Source organism: Aplidium turbinatum, chromosome 9, assembly GCF_918807975.1.
Source record: "Aplidium turbinatum chromosome 9, kaAplTurb1.1, whole genome shotgun sequence".
NCBI lineage: Eukaryota > Metazoa > Chordata > Ascidiacea > Aplousobranchia > Polyclinidae > Aplidium > Aplidium turbinatum.
In genome coordinates, this window is record NC_137480.1 from 14,379,324 (window position 1) to 14,397,969 (window position 18,646).

Genomic DNA, 18,646 nt, shown 5'->3' on the forward strand with positions numbered 1-18,646 from the left:
ATTTCTAACTGAAAAATTGAAAAAACTCAACATGTAAAAGTTTGATGATGCCAAACTAAGACAGGAGTCAAAGTCAAGTGCAGAGTTGTACAACTATAAGTTGTAATAATAATAGTTCACATAGAGGAACCTACTGTAAATGCACATACACACGGTTTAATCTGTCAAATCATACGACCACAAGCAATCACATAATCAAAGTAAAGATTTCCAGCAAGAATTACCTTTTTAGATGCCTTAGAAAAACCACCGACAGATCCTTTCTTCTGCACTTGAACAGGCTTCGACTGAGGTGCATCGGAAAGAAGAAGCTTTCTACCACTTATGTCACCACAGAGATCCACTTTCGTGCAGATGATCGACGCTTCCTGCACACAACAGGGCATATGAAGGAACGCAGATGCTAGGTTGTGATAAATTAAGCAGGGAAAGTCAATTCAATTTTTATCTGGACAGGGTTGATAAAATGATAGTTTGTCCATTGACTTGTTTCTTCTTACATTCCTCCCGCTCTTTAGACGCTAACACAGCGAAATTCTATGACAATGACAGCTTATATTCTAGCTTGTTGCTGTCGTGATTTCAAACAGTTACACTACTCTGAGTTACTCTGCAAGAAAACATTCACGCTATATCTTAACATGCAGAGGTGTTCAAAAAATCTCAATGAAAAACAACATGACAATCTTATAATGTGGGATTTTGACCTACTGATTTACAGTTGAATCTCTAGACACTTGTGTATGCATTTGCTAACACCTAACAAGTTGAGGGCCTAAGCAACTGCACACAAATTCTGAAATTACTTGTGTGTGTGTCTGTGTTAGCAAACGAGTAACGGGCCACTTTCCAACATTATTGATATAAAATTGTACTTCAGTTAGTAGCCCAACGTGAGAGGAACCTACTGTAAACTTGGTACAGCGAGTTATAAAGCAAATGATATCGAGACTGCCGTACATGATTACTTAAAATACAAAAAGTAATTATTGCAACCACATCCAGTGTGCTGGTTAGCGTCTACACCTTCTTGCCTGACTGTCCTTGCTTTGCTTTCCTGGTCTATCTGCTTTCTAAACAAATGAAAGTCTCACTTTAGCAAGTCTTCAACAGTCTCATTTTTAGCACAAGGAGTCAACTCATTCGACTTCAATTGCCTAACGCTGGTCCTCTTTGGAAAGTTGTAGGAATATTAAATTGAACCGAAGTTCGAATAAAGTTAATTATTTAAATATTCATCCATTAGATGCAGAATGAGACTGTTAACTAGGCATCTGATAATAAAGTATTTTTGTGTTCTTCCGATGACTGGAGGCAGGCTATCATAAATTGTTCCGTTAACCTAGTCTACAGTTAGCAGAAAAAACGCAAGAAAACATTTTATACATTCATTCATTCATTGAATGTTGAAGAAAACGTTTAACAAGAGAAAAACTTTCTAAAGAAATAAGTGTTAATGATAATTCAAACGTAGATATTTCAAGATAACAAAGTCGGCCAAATTCGATAACTAGTGCAGTTTACTGAAAATGCTTTCGCCACTGTAAGTAGGCTTCGTCGAGATCTGGAGCAGCACAAGCAAATGGCTGGCGGAAAATTTTGAAAACTTAAGCAGTAAAATCAACTAAAAACACTGTTCAGATTATTTCTAAAAAAAATTCAACAATTTATTGCAAAACTGCCTGTATGAACGAGAAGTCTTTCCGTAACTAACGCATTTTCACATAAAGCTCGAACTTACAGTTTTCTTCACGTATTCAAGAAGAGTCAGTATCCCTTGCTTTGCCACATCGTCGCACTGCAAGGGAACAAAATGTCAGTTAGAAAAACAATTGCCAGAAAATTGTTCAATCAAGAACAAATATTTCAGAGTTTGCAGCATCACTCCGACCCTAGCTAGGAAGCAGGTTCTTAAACACAAGACTTGTTTGCTGTTTGAACCATTCAAAATTTACAGCGATCCTGGCAAAAAGTTGAGTACTGTTTTGATGTGCTTTGTACAACTAATAGCGCCCATGTAGAGGCGTATCTTCTTCTTTGTGTACCATGCCTGTTCCAAGCTTAAGCGTTCATGCGTAGTTCTTTCCATTTATCCCGATATTTGACTTTATTAAAAATTGTTTTGGATGTAACATGAACATGATTCTTGAGGTTTGAGGAAAGTGAGACGCTGTTTTCCACGAGCTCGTTTTCTTTCGGTCTTTTCACAAAAAGCACAATAGCGTATCAAAAGAGTTAAAAAAAAACTATAATAAACAATAAAAACTGATTAAAACAAAAAAATGCAGTCAAGATTTCTAATCCTCTGTCTTCATGGCACACTTTTCATGTTATAAGGAAGATACTTTGTGGGCATTCTCTATGACAAACGAACTAGCCTAGGTTATAACATCTTCACCTTATCACGGACAAAAAATGGCAGTTGATTGCAGTAGGTAAGGGCGGCTTTGTCAAGTAGATTGTCCTGAAACATAAATGTACAGATGCACACAGGATACGAATACCAGTAACAATATGAATAAAATTGGCCATTTTCAGTTGTCCGAAATATTATTTGAAATCGCAAATATGAAATAAGGGTCGTCAGAATTAAACGTATTTGTTTTTTGAGAAAATTAAAATTGTAAAAATGACAAAAGGAGTTGTTGTCAAAAAATATGCCAATACTGTATACACTTCGTTAAAAGACATGTTGATTAAAAAATTGTTGCATATTACACGCAAAAGCATGCTTACCAAAAACACTACTTATATATTAACAAGAAACATTACTTTTACAATTTTACACCCAGCTGGAAAAACGTGCCTTTTACGCTGATTCAACATCTTCAGGATGTAGTAAATCAGCATCCAAAATGACTGTGCACTTATTTCTATGTCATTGCTGCTAAAATAAGATGGCTGGCTTACCACGAAGGTCTCATTGTGGGCGAGAGTGAGTTGCCAGTCTTGAGCGAAATTAATGCAGTCTTGGCAAACGTCACCACCCTTAGCAGGCTGCAAAGATACAAGTATTTTATAAGTTGCATTATCTTGATGGAACCAAGCGACAGCGCCCTTGAAAGACGCTGTCAATGCCTAATGCCTAAGCAATCAAAGAAAACGTAACTCATTGTACGTGATGTAAAAAGTCTATGATTCAGCCGACTCAACTTTCTCCAACTCAACCATGTTTGGTGCGGTGTACTGGGTTGTTGCATTAACCCATTTAATATTTTACTGCTCCTTTAAGTGAGCACAGAAACTACACTTACTGTGACTGGTGGCGACTTGCACATCAATATCGTGGTGCAGAGATCACCCACATTCTGAAAGAACATTCAATTACAATCGACCTTCAAATGGCAAAAAATACAACGCAAGAAAACACAACTTTGTGACAATAACTGAGTCAGATTGGGATGTCGACAAAATAAATGATGACGACACCAACTTTTAGAACTATTTTCACTGCGTCGTAAAATGATGTTTATTAAACGAACCTTAACAACAGAATATTTGAAACACATATTTAAAACTTAACATATACTAGAAATAAAGAAAACCATGGACCAACTTGCAGAGTAAATGAAGATGGTATGAGTATGAGCAAGAAAATGGGATTTTTCTTGAAAAGCATTGAATTCGAAGGTAGATGGGAAGAGCAAATGCGGATGTCCAAAACAAACATGAAAAGAACAGGTAAAAGATGAGATAGACAACGTTAGACTGAAGAAGATGCAAAACATGTACTGGACAAAATGAAATCGAAAAGAGGAACGAAGATGAAAAAATCGGCCACCATTAGTGGAGGCCAAACCGAATTTAGATGATGATCAGGATACGACTAGATCTTGATTGTATGGGTTGATTTATCTTAAAAATCGGGAAAAAGTATGTTGGTTTGGAGCAGGAAGCCAATAAACATATCAATAAGCTGGTAAACGTTCTTATACAGTAATTGCTGCAATTGCACATGTTCGTATTATACATTTACAGAGAAGCTAGCAATCGGAAAGCTTGGAGCAAATCAGAAATCGTTAATTTGTACAATTTATTAGGTCGATTATAGACATTGGTGAGATTTCACAACGTAGCAATTTTACAATAATTACCTATTTTAATACCAATTGATGAATTAACAAGTTGATAAAAAAGAGCATATTAAACAATACATGTGCTTAAACAGATAAGAAATTTGATACAGAAGAGGTGAAGTGATTCAGTAATGGTACGCACAAACCCATGAAATAGAGCACATTTTTGACTGGTTGAGAATATGGAAAAGATGTATCCTCGAAATGAGAAAGCCTCCTACCAAACTTTATTCTGAGCCGTTTCACACAGCTAAATGGGATCTAAATCTCTGACGGTTGCCGAGATTGAAGCTTGAAGTTTCAAATTAAGTCAAAAGAATAGAGAGTCCTTGAAGTGCACTGACCAACTTCACATGACGAAATTTAAACCGCCCTAGTATGACCTTGCCGGATCTGGACTCCATTGTTTCAGGGCACTAACAACTTTCAAAAGTAATTGGCCAGTGTTGCAATTTGTTCTTTAATGATTGAGATATTGTCCTCACAAATCACTGTCAATCAAATCTTCTCAGATATCATTAGTGTATTTTGTCAATATTGATCTTCATCGCATGTAATCAATCGTCAATTAATGTAAAACCTCTGGAATTAAAACATAGAAATCCTTCCACACAACACGAAACTTACAATATTTCAATGTGGGCTCTTGGAAAATATTGCATGACTTCGCTACTGCCGAAAAACTTCCAATAAGATATCATCAAAATTTGCAAGAACTTGGTGACATATAGTTTTAGTCAGCACATAGTGTACGACATGGTCCAATCGCGTTCATAATTTCTACAAGCTACAAGAGCAAACTGGTGTAAACCGGTACATAGCCCAACATCGGCCACAAAACAGTTAGCTGCTTTTATCAATTCTGTACTTACAGCCACTTCGAATTGAGGAATAAGGGTCGACACAGCGGTTGGTATCTGCTTGCGACACTGCAAGGCAAATAAACAACAAGGTTAAAAGTTTAGTTTCCATACGAGTTCATACCATGCAATCGTATCGTAAAATTTTATGTTTAGCTGTGCAAAATGTCAATAAAGTTAAAAGGATCGCATTGGTGTTAGCTCAAAAGTATGCCACAAAAGTACACAAAAATTCATGCTAATGAATTGATTTCAGCGCGGAAACGGATTCGCTTTCTCAACGATTCAATCCAAGAGTGTGAAAGTAAATAACGAGTAAAACCACTATGTACAACTACAGTCGAATTTTGACCGAATAAGTGCTAAGAGACTAAGGTTATATTTTTTCTAAACATTGATCTGTAATATCACAGCACATTGATGAAACCCGCAAAACAACACAAACAACACACAACGCTTTCACCAGAAAACATATGGTCATGTAGTACATTGGCTTGTGGCAACAAATAGAACAAGCACAACAACTCGTATGCCGCTGGATTAGGGAAGTGCATTTGCAAGCCATTCAAGGAAATATTAAACTTTATAACTTTCCAAGAGTTCCCTTCGAACAAGCGGCTATGTTGTAATTATCTTCAACAATGCATCAGTAACTATTTAGAAGACAATTGAATTAACACATTGCCTTCTGGTTCAATGAACAATGCATTTGCAATTTCCACATTTGTAAGAAGGTGGAGTAAATTTTTGAACAAATTTATGAAAATTGAAAACCAAAAGTTGGCCACTTTCTTTCAGCTGTTCAACATCCAGACACCAACGTAGCAAAATACATCCTTTTCATTGGTTAAACGTCTGCATGAGTGGAATCAATATAGAAATGGCGGATTTTGCTAGCTAGACATGAAATAGAACGTCACATGACGATACGAATCTTACCACGTCAGCATCCTTTTTGAATTTGCCAGACAATGAAATCATAGAAAGTTAACAACCAAAAAAAAAACAGCCCTGTTCACAAGATCGATATAACGAGAAGTGTTTTGTATTGCACAGATCAGAAATGCGGTCAAGTAGGCAACATTTTCATCCAAAATCCGTCCCCTAATTACTGACTGCTCTCAGTTCAATTTTTTGTAGTTTTGGGGTGATCTTATTCTGTACATGATGATGGTAATAAAATACTTCATTCAGTCAAATGTTCAGTAAAATAGAAAGTTTTCAAGCGAGTTCTGAATTTGTTTAAATTTTCAGCTTCCTTTGTGCAAATAGATAAGTAATACCAGGTAGCAGAAATAACTGAGATACTGCGGTTTCCATATTGTGTCTTCAAAAGAGGGCAATATGAAGCCAACTAATGTTACATAACCTACATAACATACTTAGACGACAGAACATGGAAAACTTTATATACAAAAAAATTTGTTTAAAAAGTATAAATTTTACAGGATATCGAACCAACTTCTAATGATTTAGGGACATTCTATCCACTTGGCCAGTGAGGCGAGCAGAGATCCGTGGTATAAGTTAAATAGAAACCGGGAAGATATATCGGTAGATTACTGTGATAGTGACAAACGGTTAACAAGTTAAAAATTGAATTATGATTTTTCAACGGAATTGATCACAAAACCCAACAGAAGCTTGTAGGTTTACTCACCAATCCTGATAAGAGAAATCCAAGTTGATCGCATTGCTTTTCCAACAAAGCTGTAAGATCACTCTAAAAATCAAGTTTGTCATGCATTGCAACGTTAGTAACATTTCGATTTATATAACACCTCATCCATCGCGGATATACTTTGCTCCCGGGGGTTCACAATAGAGAAGGTAAGTCCCTACATTGAACGGTACAAAATGATAGCAAATTTCATTCACCTCTATTGATTAGATTTACCTTTTGTCTAAAAAAGGTACACAAACAAATTAAAAAAACTATCCCTCGAAGAAGACTGTCATTCCTTGTTATAACAACAAAGAACTAAGGACCAAAATGGTTGGAATTTTGGTCTCTTAACTTTTGATTCCTTGATAATCAGTTGCCAAACAACAACTGTTAAAAACTTGAAACAAAAATAATGAACAAACAACTCAAAAGTGAATGAGCAACCGACTCATGTTTGTGCAACGAGAACAAAGTATGTGAGCGATATCAAAAGGCTTTCAGACCGTACCGTATGGTTTTGCCTTGACATGCATTGCATTCATTTTCTATCCAAAACCATCTAGGTTAAAAGCAAAGCAGAACAAGGGTTTCAATGTTTCTTTTAGTTTAGCGATCCCTACAAAGAGAGAAATAAAAATCATACTAGTTTTCTTACGGCGAAGCTTTTGTTGTTCTTTGCAAGCCCTTGCAGGTCCGTCAGAAGTGCTGTGCAGTCTTGGCAGTGGTCTCCATTGGTTGTCATGAATTTCTAAAATTAAAAACAAAAACAAAGTTAGACTGGTTACTAAAAAAGCCAAAGCCAAACGTATGGAGAGTTTCATAAAGTTAAACACTTGATGGTCTCAGTTGCATGTACGTTGCAACAAGCCACATACAACAATCAGTGATCGGTACAAGCTAAGACGATTATAGCCTATATATTACACTTGATCAATGGTAACTGTAATTTTTTAACCAAGCCATCCCCAAGAGAAAACTATAACCGTGGGGATATTCACCATGGGAAGATTTTTAGCAGAGGTGATAATTTGCAAAGTTTGCAACCGTCCATACCTGTTGAATGAGTGATAGAATTCGATTTTCTGTTAAGAGTTCAGGAGCGGAACAGAAATCGATGGCTTCGCATATTTCACCAGGTGTCTGAAAATTGAAATATAGAAATGAATCAACTCGAATTTTTATTAAAAACGTTTGGTGAGTGATTGGTAGTAATTTTCAGGTACGCGCTCAAAAACCAAAGCCAATATCTTTTTTAGCACAAAGTGATTTCAAAAGACATGCAACAAATAAACAGATTAAGACTGGCCACCTGTCACACCAAAAACATACAAGTGCAAAAAAATACAACGTAACGTTCTTTCACGCAAAAGCAACGTTAAATTTTACTCAGCAATGGCAAGCAAAAGTGCCCTTGCATCCTGTCTTAGAGTCTCGTCAGTACACGAACTACACAGTTCTAATGAAAGAAATCACAGAAATCTAAGGAAAGATTTCAGAAAAACTGTTTCAAATATCTTTAAGTATATCTGGTAAACTACAGTATACTTGAAAGCTGAAATAATTCAGCAGACCATGCAGATTCCAGTCAGCAAAACTTTTTACATCTTGTCAACGTTTAGTGACTAACAAGGTTCCAACGTTCATTGACGTCACCTAAGCATGGACAACTACGTTATGATAACAAAGGATCAAAGATAGGTCCCAAACAGGTGCAATGTTACGAAGGAATAGCAAAGTATTGATTCATATTCAACATTTTTGCATATCGTCGGGCGTCCTGAGCGCATGTTAAAACATGCTGATGCATTTTTGGTATCATAAAACGACTATTCTATTATTAGTGGTGGTATTTCCGTCTCTTTCGAATTGATATCGTCAGTCATTAGCATCAGCAACAATCGAATCAATTTGGATTGAAGCCATCATTGACTAACAACAAGCCAGGTGACATTCCCACTTTCCAGTGCAGTGAAACATGATTCAGTGTATAGAGATTGAGCGAAGAACAAACTGATTGATATAATGTGTTGATTCGAAAACTCGTTGGGTAAGATAAAAAATCGCAAAATTTACCTTCTGCATAATTCTGTTCAGAGCAATCTTCAACGCCATGGCAACATACCTTGAGCACTAAAAAAAATATCCAATTTAAAGCATTGCTTAATAACTCAGAGGTGATGATGCAAACAGCTTGCAGCCGGAAGCAATAATCACAAACTGTAGATCACAAACTGTAGAACACAAAATGTTTGAACAAGCTGCAAGCATTTAGCAAGGGCATCTTGTAAGCAAGTATATTGTTTAGATAAATATAACTATAGCTTGGTGGGTTGATAACACGTGACAAGAAGAAGACTACTATATGACCGAAGAAAGGTTGTCAGCGAACGGTTATGCAACCTGGGGGGAAAATGTTTCATTTCAAAGAACAACTGCAGTAGAAGTACATCATACAAATATTTACCCGTTTTCTCAAAAATTGAGGTTTTTGAAGACAATAAAATTCGGAGACCTCTTTCACAAGTTCTTCCTGCAAATAATAATCAAACAATACAAACACATCTCAGAGAATAAACAGTAAAGCAGTTTCGGCAAAAACGTACGAAAAGTAATTTGAGCGAGTTTGACTTATTTTATAAATTCAAGTTACGTAATAATGTCACAAATTTGTTGTCTTTTAAAAATTTTGCCAAAAAAAAACATTTTATAAATTTAATGTTTTCTTCGTGAGGTAATGGCAGCAGCAGGTGAAAGATCGTGCCATGGTGGGTTGCTGCTTAGCGAAGCACGAGTCACAAAATAGATTGCTGCAAAACCAATCTCTCACACGTCATTTATACTTGATCTGAACAAACATAGCACTATCTTTAAAGAAAAAAAGGTAGAAACGCTGAGCAAATCTTCGTTCCTTCAAATATTTAATTCGGTCATTTCCAGGTTATCGTCTTTATACGATTTGCTCACCACAAGCGTGTTGTTCTTCATAATCATCGTTTGCCAGTCTTCAATGAAGTTCTTGCAATCAGCGCACATGTCGTTTCCTTCCATCTGGACACGAAATAAAACATGAAAACACAGACACCAGGGTAGCTTTTATGCAGAGAAAGATGGTAAAAAATATATTAACGATTATAATACGATCGTTATCTTATATCTGTACAACATAAATATAGATGGTGTGAAACAACATGTTTATGCCCAGAATAACCCAAACCGTTACCTTGTGACTCTTGAAGTGGCACATGTTGATTTTACCACATATCTTCACCATATCCTGCAAATACGAAACAAAAGTTCTTATGTTTTCTTGTATCGATGACAAGTTTAAACAAGTTTATCAAAGGTAGGAGCTGCAATACATCGCATCCTAGCTATGGTCGTTTTAGCAGATTAAGTAGAGGGATTACAGGCAATGACAGAACTTTCGATAAGTCGACCATTCATGGTAAGGTTACTAATATGAGAAATCGAAAGATAAAGGTCAATTATTATTATTATTAATTACTTTGATTACCTTTCTACATTGATTCAATGATAGCAGATGTTGATTCAATGTAATAAGGCAAAGTTTTCTACATGGGTTGACGGAACTAAAGTAATCTTGCTTTGGCAAAGCAAATGTGCTAAACATCACAAGACCCGGTATCAAAGTCCTACTTGTCGCAGAAATGAAAAGTTATAACTTTGTAAAAGAAAACAGATAATCTTCGCTCGTATTCAAAGCAACTGATGTAAGCCCTTGTTTCAATGACAAGCTAACAAACATTTTTACACAACAATAAAGGACTTATGTGTGACAAACAGAGTAAGATAACCACAGGAAAGTACATTTTGCCTTATCTCTGGAACAATTTCCTGTCATGTTTTGCAAATTGAAACAAAACGAGAAGCGCTGATTAACAGAAACGCAAAAAAAATAACCTAAAGGGAATGAAAGCAAGATACATTGTTTCAACGAAAACAAACCAAAATACACAACACCATCTAACGGAATACTGGTGAGTGGTGATATAAGCTTTGCAGGTGATTGGTTTGGCCAAAGCAAGAATTCAAAACAATAAAAAAAGTTGTTAACAAGAATCTTAACTACATCAAATAGCTTTTTGTATACTTCAACGCTATAAGCTAAAGTAGTCTGACTTACACCATCGCCATTCACGTCATGAACCAAAGAAGCGATGGCTTCCTCCATGTGATCTTGACACTGAATCAAAAAAGATATTTAGGCGAAACGCACCGCGAAAATGCAATTGGATACATTCGCAATATTTAATACGAACAATGCAAATGGAACAAAAACGGGAAATACGGCAGGTTTTTGGATATCAAAAAGAAAATGAAATGAGGGGGAGACCGGGGCAATATGAACCACAAAAATCCGGGGTGTTCTCTTTCGTTCCCTAATTGATGTAGAGTTATGAAATTTTCAGGTTGCATAGTCTTTAACATTGTCTATAACATATCACACGCACAATTCACTAACTTGTCAAAAATTTGAGTTATTGCAGTTTTTCATGAAAAATTGGCCTGGGGCACTACGAACCTTGACGGGGCATTATGAACCAATATCAACAACTTTCCATAAAATGCTTCAAAGCAGTGATTATCAACCCGGAAATTTATAGAGTGGCGTTAAGAGGATTTTTAGGAACTTCTTGCCTTTCAAGTCTGACTATTGTATTTGTATTATTTAAATAGGAAAAGCCGAAGTTGTGAGGTTCCAATGCAGTCAGCAAGTCTTCACTTGCGTAGTAAACTGGTCTCCTAACAACGATGGTTGTGTGGTTTGCATGCAAACTTAGCAATGGATTCTGACAAAAAACTCATGACCAACCACTGGCAAAGAAAGAGCTAGCACACAAAATTTATTTTTACATTTTTCAAAGACATGCAGGTTATGAAATCACAACAGTTCACTCTGTCACATAGGCTAATGTTCAGTTTACTTAAAATCAGTTAACTTCATGTTCAACTTTATGTGTTGAAGTGCCATTCAAATCGGATTAAGCTAAATGTTTTGGTTGTCTGCCCTGTGTACTGTGTAGGTGGGATAAGAGAGAACCTGCTCGATTTGGCCAGTTCCTACATATTTCACATCACCAGATGGGGGCTTCTTGAAAGCGAATTTTCACTTTTGCGATAGAAATCACCTGGTTCATAACACCCCGGCTAGAGTGTTCTTATTCAAGCTATTGCCTAACAAAACGAAATCAACATAAAGCTTAAAATCAGTTTGCATCAGTATTTCATAACTATAACCTATCCCTGAATAAAAATCTAGATTTCTAGAGTCCCTATACTAAGCATGCCAGGCCTACCAAAATGGAAAACTGAATTTACTTTTGACCTCTAAAACTACATTTTTCCAGTTCTACTGAGAACAAAGAACTGCTGACCAAAAATGATGGTACCAAAAAAAAGCATGGTGATCCTGTGACTAAAATATGCCAATGAGATCTCAGGATTTCCAACAGTTTTCCAGAAAATGGCCTGGTTCATAATACCCCGTGGTTCATAATACCCCGGTCTCCTAATTCACTTACAATTAGATTCAGACGTGGTCCAAGTGCATTGCATTCCATTCTTGCCAATTCCTTCCACTGTCCCTACAAGTTATTTCTTCATCAATAAAATCTTACGAAATATTTGTAAAATAAACCAAACAAGCTACACTAAAGAAGAGACAATTTCACAAAACAGTTTACAAGCAAGAATTGCACAACAGAAGACTTAAACGTTTTAGCTTAAAGAGTTGATTTGTGGTTCAGAACTTGAATATAGCGAGGTTTTTCATAGCTGCTGTATTGTTGAAACTGCAGCTTCGAGCTATGAAAAACCGTCTCCTCGTAGTATTTTCGTTTGAAGTTGAATATGGCTGACATCGAAAATGAATTGATGAAATGTGACGTACAATCAGACTTTTGTCACTTTTCAAAACTTTCCGAACATCTCCAAGGAAAGCTTGACAGTCAGTGCAACCTTCATCCTGTTGAGAACAAAAACAATCTTCAATCAGTTTTTGTATGTGACTTTAGTGGAAGCTACTCTTGATTTTACAACGGGAAGATGGGCGTGAGTAAGTTTTGGACAGTTTATTTAAAAATCTTTCTTTTATATTTTTGCTGAGTATTTACAATACTCGCTTCCAAAACAAGGAAGTCAAGTAAAATTTTGCAACTACAACATCACTCCATTCCACATCTAACATGATTTGTTTCTTACAGCACATTTAAATCTACTACAAGTTTACTAGCACACTTAGCTACTGCAAAGACCATGTCACATTATACCGTGTAGTAAGAGATGACAGGCAAGCTTCGTAACAAAGTATGCAAGAAGATAGACAATACTTCAAGGACTAAAATAGCGAAATAAATGAAAAAGAAAAGAATGACGATACCTTTGTGTTGACGGTATCATCAATGAGATGCACAGAAGCAACAGGAAGTTGATTGTTATCCAAAGCATCCTGTAAGTGGTTATACAAATTTCATCAATTCAGTAATCATTGTCCAAATGTCTATGCCTGCGCATTGAGCGGTTGCGCACTAAGACAATTACAAGAAAAGTTTGTTTGCAAAATCATAACTTACCTTGAATTGAGCAGGCAAATTCTTTATCAGCATGTCGATATGGCGATTCTCAGTGGATGCTGAGCACAGACCCAGTGCACCACACACCAGATCACCATTCTCAATCTGTAATTAAGTCATGTGTGACAACCAAAAGGAGTTGCAACATACAGAACAGTATCAACATAGGACAGTAAAACTTAAAGGAAAAGTCCCTTTCTTGTGTTGAGTTTATGATAATTGGTTGTTGAAGCTGTGAGCGCAAGAAAACTGATTTTGAAAGTTAGAGAGATTTCGTAAAGTCGGACACATTTCATGAAGGGTGTGAAGCTGTACACGAAAAACTCTGCTCACATTTAAGTTAACTTTCTTTTGACATTCCTCATAACTCGCAAGGGTCCAAATACTGTTTGCAACTTAACAAGTGTTAAACTGATGGTTTTGTAATTTGAAAGCCACCTGCTAATTGCATTGATTCGGCATGAGATCCTGCTTAAGATATACAATTGCAAAACTACAATAGAAAATAAAACACAACTTATAGAAAGAACCATGAAAGAACCTAAATCGTACAGTCCTATACTATTTGTTCACACATTTGCCACAGAATATTTGGTTATTGCGTAGTCTCTAAGAATTCGTAACAATCATTTGCGGTGTGCCACTTCTCACAACATCTCTACGATGAGATTAGTTCAACAAAACACACTACAAAAGAAGCTTCATTGCAATCACTTGTGGGTTGTTAATCATTTTTTAACCAATTTCGTAACGTAAACTACTTTTTTTTTAATAACGCAGTTGGAAAATCATCAAAAAAGTTTTCAAAACCTATGGGAAAACAGCTAGCTCCCGAGCTCAGTACAGATTGCAATTAATTTCAGTCACTTTTTATTGTCATTTTACGATTATTTGTTTTCTTGTTTTGTTTAGGTTTGGATGAAATAAGTTATTTCCTGACAAAGGCAGAAAATCTTGCCGAAAACGTTCGTATTTAATATCTTGTTATTTTGTTAGTTTTATGCCTTGTTTTTGAATTATGCAATTCAATCTATCACGTTGTTATCAGTTATCAGTCTATTGAATTCAAGAATTATCTATCTACCAAAGCTATATCGGAAAACAACTTACCAAATCAACAATTTCAGTATAAAGCATGTCATAATTCTTCGTAATAGCTTCAGTGCACTGCAAAAAAGGTTTGAAATTTTTGTCTGAAACTTAGGGAAGTAAGTCATACTAATACAAGCGCTTAGTAAAGCATTGAATTCAAACAAAACTAACTATTACTGAAACAAAAAATATGCGATGCGGCCAAATTGAATAACATCTCTGAAAGGAAAATTTAATAACAAACATCTGAGTATTGCAGGCTTAGCTAAGCATTGCTTAACAATCAAGATAGGTACAATAAGCATTAATTTTTCCAATATTAAACGTTTTATGTATACAGTAGATAGTCGAATCCAGTTAATTTATTGGCATTAATTTTTAATCAAGATTTATTAATAAAAAATAAAAAAAATCATTGAAAAAGAAAACTGTGAAACCGCAAATTAAACAGACAGATCAAGTACTCGCACTGTTATGCCGGCGTGACGCTTTATCCATGCTTTATCTCTTTGAATGGAGTAAACGTGAGTGTGTTGTATGCAGTGATTAATGTTGATTACATCAAAAACTTACTAAATGACACTTCATGTATCGAGGAACAAAATAACATTGAATTAATTGTGATATAAGTGATTTTATGAAAATTTTTCAATTATTTCAAAACATAAGCAGCTCACTTCATCATTCAGTTCCTTGATAGGCACATCAGAGCAAAGCTTTAACAAAGCCGCTTCAACCATCTGCTTAGTATGATTTTTGCCAATGTACCCTGACATGGCCTCTACAGCATCCTTGCATAAATCGCAAACTTCATTGTTCTGTGAAAAAAGAGAGCATTGATGGCTCACAACAGTCACAAGCCTTGTGAGCAAAACAAAAGACAGAAATGTGAAAAATTCAGGTTAAACTTTACAGCCAAATGCATGTCACAAATGAATACGACAGGACAATTATTTTCTACATGCGTGACGTGGCTGTCGTTCAAGAGCGTCAACAAAGCTCTTGGTCTACCGTTGACCTCAACCAAGCCTCATGCAAAGGATTTTTATTTCAAGCCGAGGCACTCGAGCACAAGTTGCATTCTTTAGCTGGATACCGTACAGATTTGTAACTAGTGTTTTCTAACCAATACCTCCGTGCTGCATCAACATCTTACATTTGCATGACAACTATAAACTCATTGATGTCTATAAAAATGAAATGTAACGAAAAGGTATGCCATTCACCAACCTCCTTCGGGCTTGCCCATACACCTTTCTTGCATTCACTTATTTTTCCACATTCCAGCGCGGTATTGAAGTTCTTGCACCAGTACGATGGACCACCACCACATCGATTGACAAGAAGATCTCCATGAACTAAACCAAATAAGCAACAATCAAGAAGCTGGCAAACTATGTCCTTTTTACACTGATTGAACGGGAGGTGTTGAGTTACTAATAAAACTTTGAACTTTTGCATCTTTGTGTTGCTTTTTTTAACAAGAGTGCGACAAGTGACCCTGAAAAAAGTGCATTCCAATTTGCAAAAAAAAAACGCTGTTCTTTGATTGCCAGCACAAGCATGGGGCATCTCTAGACAACTTCCAGGCCGCTTTAAGGGTGCCAATATCTACTCATGCAGGTAACGCTAAAAGTGTGAAACAGGCATATCATCAATTGTTACACAATCTGTCACAGCATCAAAAAAAGAAAGGCTACCGTGTCTTACATGACGACATAAAAAAATCCCATCGCACACTTGCACAGTGCTTTAAGTACTATCTTTTGCTTTGAGTAAAAAGAAAATTATTTGAAAATATGCAACCAGCAAAAAATTCAAATTCATATCACAATTCAATATGACAGTTTGAATCTGACTCAACAATGCAGCAACATTATCTCACCTGACAGCAATACAACAGACAAAGCAAAGACTTGAAAGAGCAGATTCATGGTTTACTTTACACTCATTAACACAAAAACAGTGATATTTTACTTAGATACAAAATCTGCAAAAGAAGATTGGTTGGTTGATTGCTGTTGCAGACTAGCTGCTCTCTATCCAGACAGAAAAATCCGTCATTTTTATACGTCTGCAGACGTTAAATCAATGTAAAAATGACAAATTTTACTGTCTGGTTTGTAGCCTTTTGGTGTTGTCCAAAAGGAAGCATCGCCATCCTGGGGCTGTAAAAGGATAGATTCTGAATCTAGATGTTAAAAGAAAAGAAAACTAATCTTAGTAATAATATAGTGCTACGCCTATAATAGTATACACATGTTCCTTGACGCTGCACGCGACAATTGCCAACAAAACCTCTGTGGCAAATTACTCATGACATGCAAAACAGAGCGTTCTGAAGTGAGTCTAAAATTCATTTAAATTTCCTGCTTCCTTCATATGAATAGGCAAACAGTTCCATTAGCTATCAGTAACAGCTCGGAAGCTGTGGCTGCCATAGCGCATTTAGCACAAAGAGTTGCATAACAATAGTTGGTGTGGAGAACGCACAGTCGTGGCAATCTTGTAATGGTAAATATTAGAATATAGAAAAAAATAAACATTTAAATATCATAATTCTAAAATATTATCTGTTAACTACAATTTAAAAAAATACATATAAAAAGTCAAACACGAAAATAATAACAATAAATTTCATGGGTGCATACTAAAAATCATCTCCATCAATAGAGTCGTCTATTTTATATGAAACGACTTAATTGACTAAGGCCGTAATATGAATTAAGCAATACCAGTACGTCTTTCTATAACAATTGACTATTCTTACATTAAGACTTTGACATTGCCAAATTATGCTAATTCTAATTCGCAGCAATTTCATGCAAATTTTGTGACATTTCAAGATGAACAAAAATGAAGTTTGCACTCTGACGACTCGTACCAAATAATTTTTTTTATATTTTTATAATTTCTCAATAAATTTTGCTATTTTTTTCAAATATTAATCGTACACATTGATACAGGAGAAGAGAAGGAGTGTTTACAATGTTTAATAAACTAGAGGTCGCCATCTTGCAAGAATTGACACAGAATGACTCAAATCAACCTAAAGACCCTAACCCTAAGTCATTTTTTTCTAATGAAAAAGCTACACAGCGGAAGAGTTGCAAAAATCGGAAGTTGCAGAAAAAGCGGAAGTGCTTCACTGTCGTGTTTTAATGCACACACGCTAATAAATTACACAACAATTTTCTGGATTCATTTTAGCACGCGCACACGCTTGGCAATTCAAATTCAAGAGAGACTGGAAGAGTGTGACAGTTTAAATGAGATTTTCAGGGCAGCAGTCACGTTCTGAGGAACGCAATTCAGTATTGGCGACGATGACAGAAATAATACAACCCACTCAACACTTTTAAGCTATTACAGGCAATTCGCCATACAATTCAAGGAGAATGCTTGAAAATTACATTGTTGGGCCAGGAGCGTTAAGAAAAGAAATGTTTCTCTACTACCTTGGAGCAAAAGATCAGCAAATCAGCGCTTTAGGAGTGAATGAGTCTTTGTTTGAAGAAGGGGATAGTGTGTCCATTAAAACAAAGAAAGTGCAATAGAACAGTCAAGACTACGCTTTCGAAGATGAGCACAAACCCAGAAAGATCAATTCACGATTAGGTGGTTGTGCTGTGCAGTTTGTTAACGGCTTGTCAGTAGACGACACGTAGAAGACATATGGAATCGACCTACAGAAGAATGCGACTTAGTTCACTATATTTGTATATCGGCGCGAAGAAAAACAATTTGTATGCTATAGGTGTCGTCAACATTGCAACTAATGCACTTTGTCCTGCGAAAGGAATACGCTGTAAGAGATGGAGAACCATTGGTCACTTTACAAGTAACTACGTTGCCCTTTCTATAAAAATCAATTTGGTCGAAGTTCAAACTGACCATAAAGCAAGAAAAGGAAGGTTATGAAAAATAAAGGGGGTACCATGAAAGGTGCGAAAAAAACGTTCTTCATCGTGATACAGATGTGGATTGTGGTTGCCTGATTTGTCAAATTATGGAAAGAAATTAATTCGTGAACAAGCTTGTTGAATGCTTCCCGGTTTCAACTAAAATTATGTTTTCTACGAACACGGTTGGACAAAGCATCGAAGACACTTTCCAAAAATGTCAAGAGAAAAAACTTGAATATTTAATACGTACGAAATCTTAAAGTGGTGAAAAATCACTTTCAGCAGTTGTAGCATGCTTGGGAAATTTGCAAAATTGACTTTTTGCTCATCATTATGTTTGTTGAGCATATTCCAGATTTCTTTCTACAAAAATACTAGAATAGCAAGAAAATGTCGATTTCAAAATAGAGTTTAATGAAAATGATTCCCTTGCTTTTCACAGAAAGAATGTGTA

General features: G+C 36.0%; 1 protein-coding gene across 3 annotated transcripts in view; it reads right to left on the reverse strand.

Annotated features, from left to right (window-relative positions):
• LOC145777140 (uncharacterized) overlaps window positions 1–16,279 on the reverse strand; it is a 45,329-nt gene extending 29,050 nt beyond the window's left edge. For all 3 annotated transcript variants that reach the window (XM_082588440.1, XM_082588441.1, XM_082588439.1), the window contains exons 1-22: window positions 16,173–16,279; window positions 15,518–15,645; window positions 14,965–15,105; window positions 14,306–14,362; window positions 13,196–13,300; window positions 13,003–13,071; window positions 12,514–12,588; window positions 12,146–12,208; window positions 10,747–10,806; window positions 9,823–9,876; window positions 9,567–9,650; window positions 9,067–9,132; window positions 8,676–8,732; window positions 7,656–7,742; window positions 7,258–7,350; window positions 6,597–6,659; window positions 4,949–5,005; window positions 3,255–3,308; window positions 2,911–2,997; window positions 2,399–2,464; window positions 1,742–1,798; window positions 225–368 (exon numbers count right to left, since the gene is read on the reverse strand). In XM_082588440.1, the coding sequence (XP_082444566.1) occupies window positions 225–368; window positions 1,742–1,798; window positions 2,399–2,464; window positions 2,911–2,997; window positions 3,255–3,308; window positions 4,949–5,005; window positions 6,597–6,659; window positions 7,258–7,350; window positions 7,656–7,742; window positions 8,676–8,732; window positions 9,067–9,132; window positions 9,567–9,650; window positions 9,823–9,876; window positions 10,747–10,806; window positions 12,146–12,208; window positions 12,514–12,588; window positions 13,003–13,071; window positions 13,196–13,300; window positions 14,306–14,362; window positions 14,965–15,105; window positions 15,518–15,645; window positions 16,173–16,221 (1,716 nt within the window). In that variant the 5' untranslated portion in view covers window positions 16,222–16,279. The remainder of the gene's footprint in view (window positions 1–224; window positions 369–1,741; window positions 1,799–2,398; window positions 2,465–2,910; window positions 2,998–3,254; window positions 3,309–4,948; window positions 5,006–6,596; window positions 6,660–7,257; window positions 7,351–7,655; window positions 7,743–8,675; window positions 8,733–9,066; window positions 9,133–9,566; window positions 9,651–9,822; window positions 9,877–10,746; window positions 10,807–12,145; window positions 12,209–12,513; window positions 12,589–13,002; window positions 13,072–13,195; window positions 13,301–14,305; window positions 14,363–14,964; window positions 15,106–15,517; window positions 15,646–16,172) is intronic.
• Window positions 16,280–18,646: the final 2,367 nt, after the last annotated feature.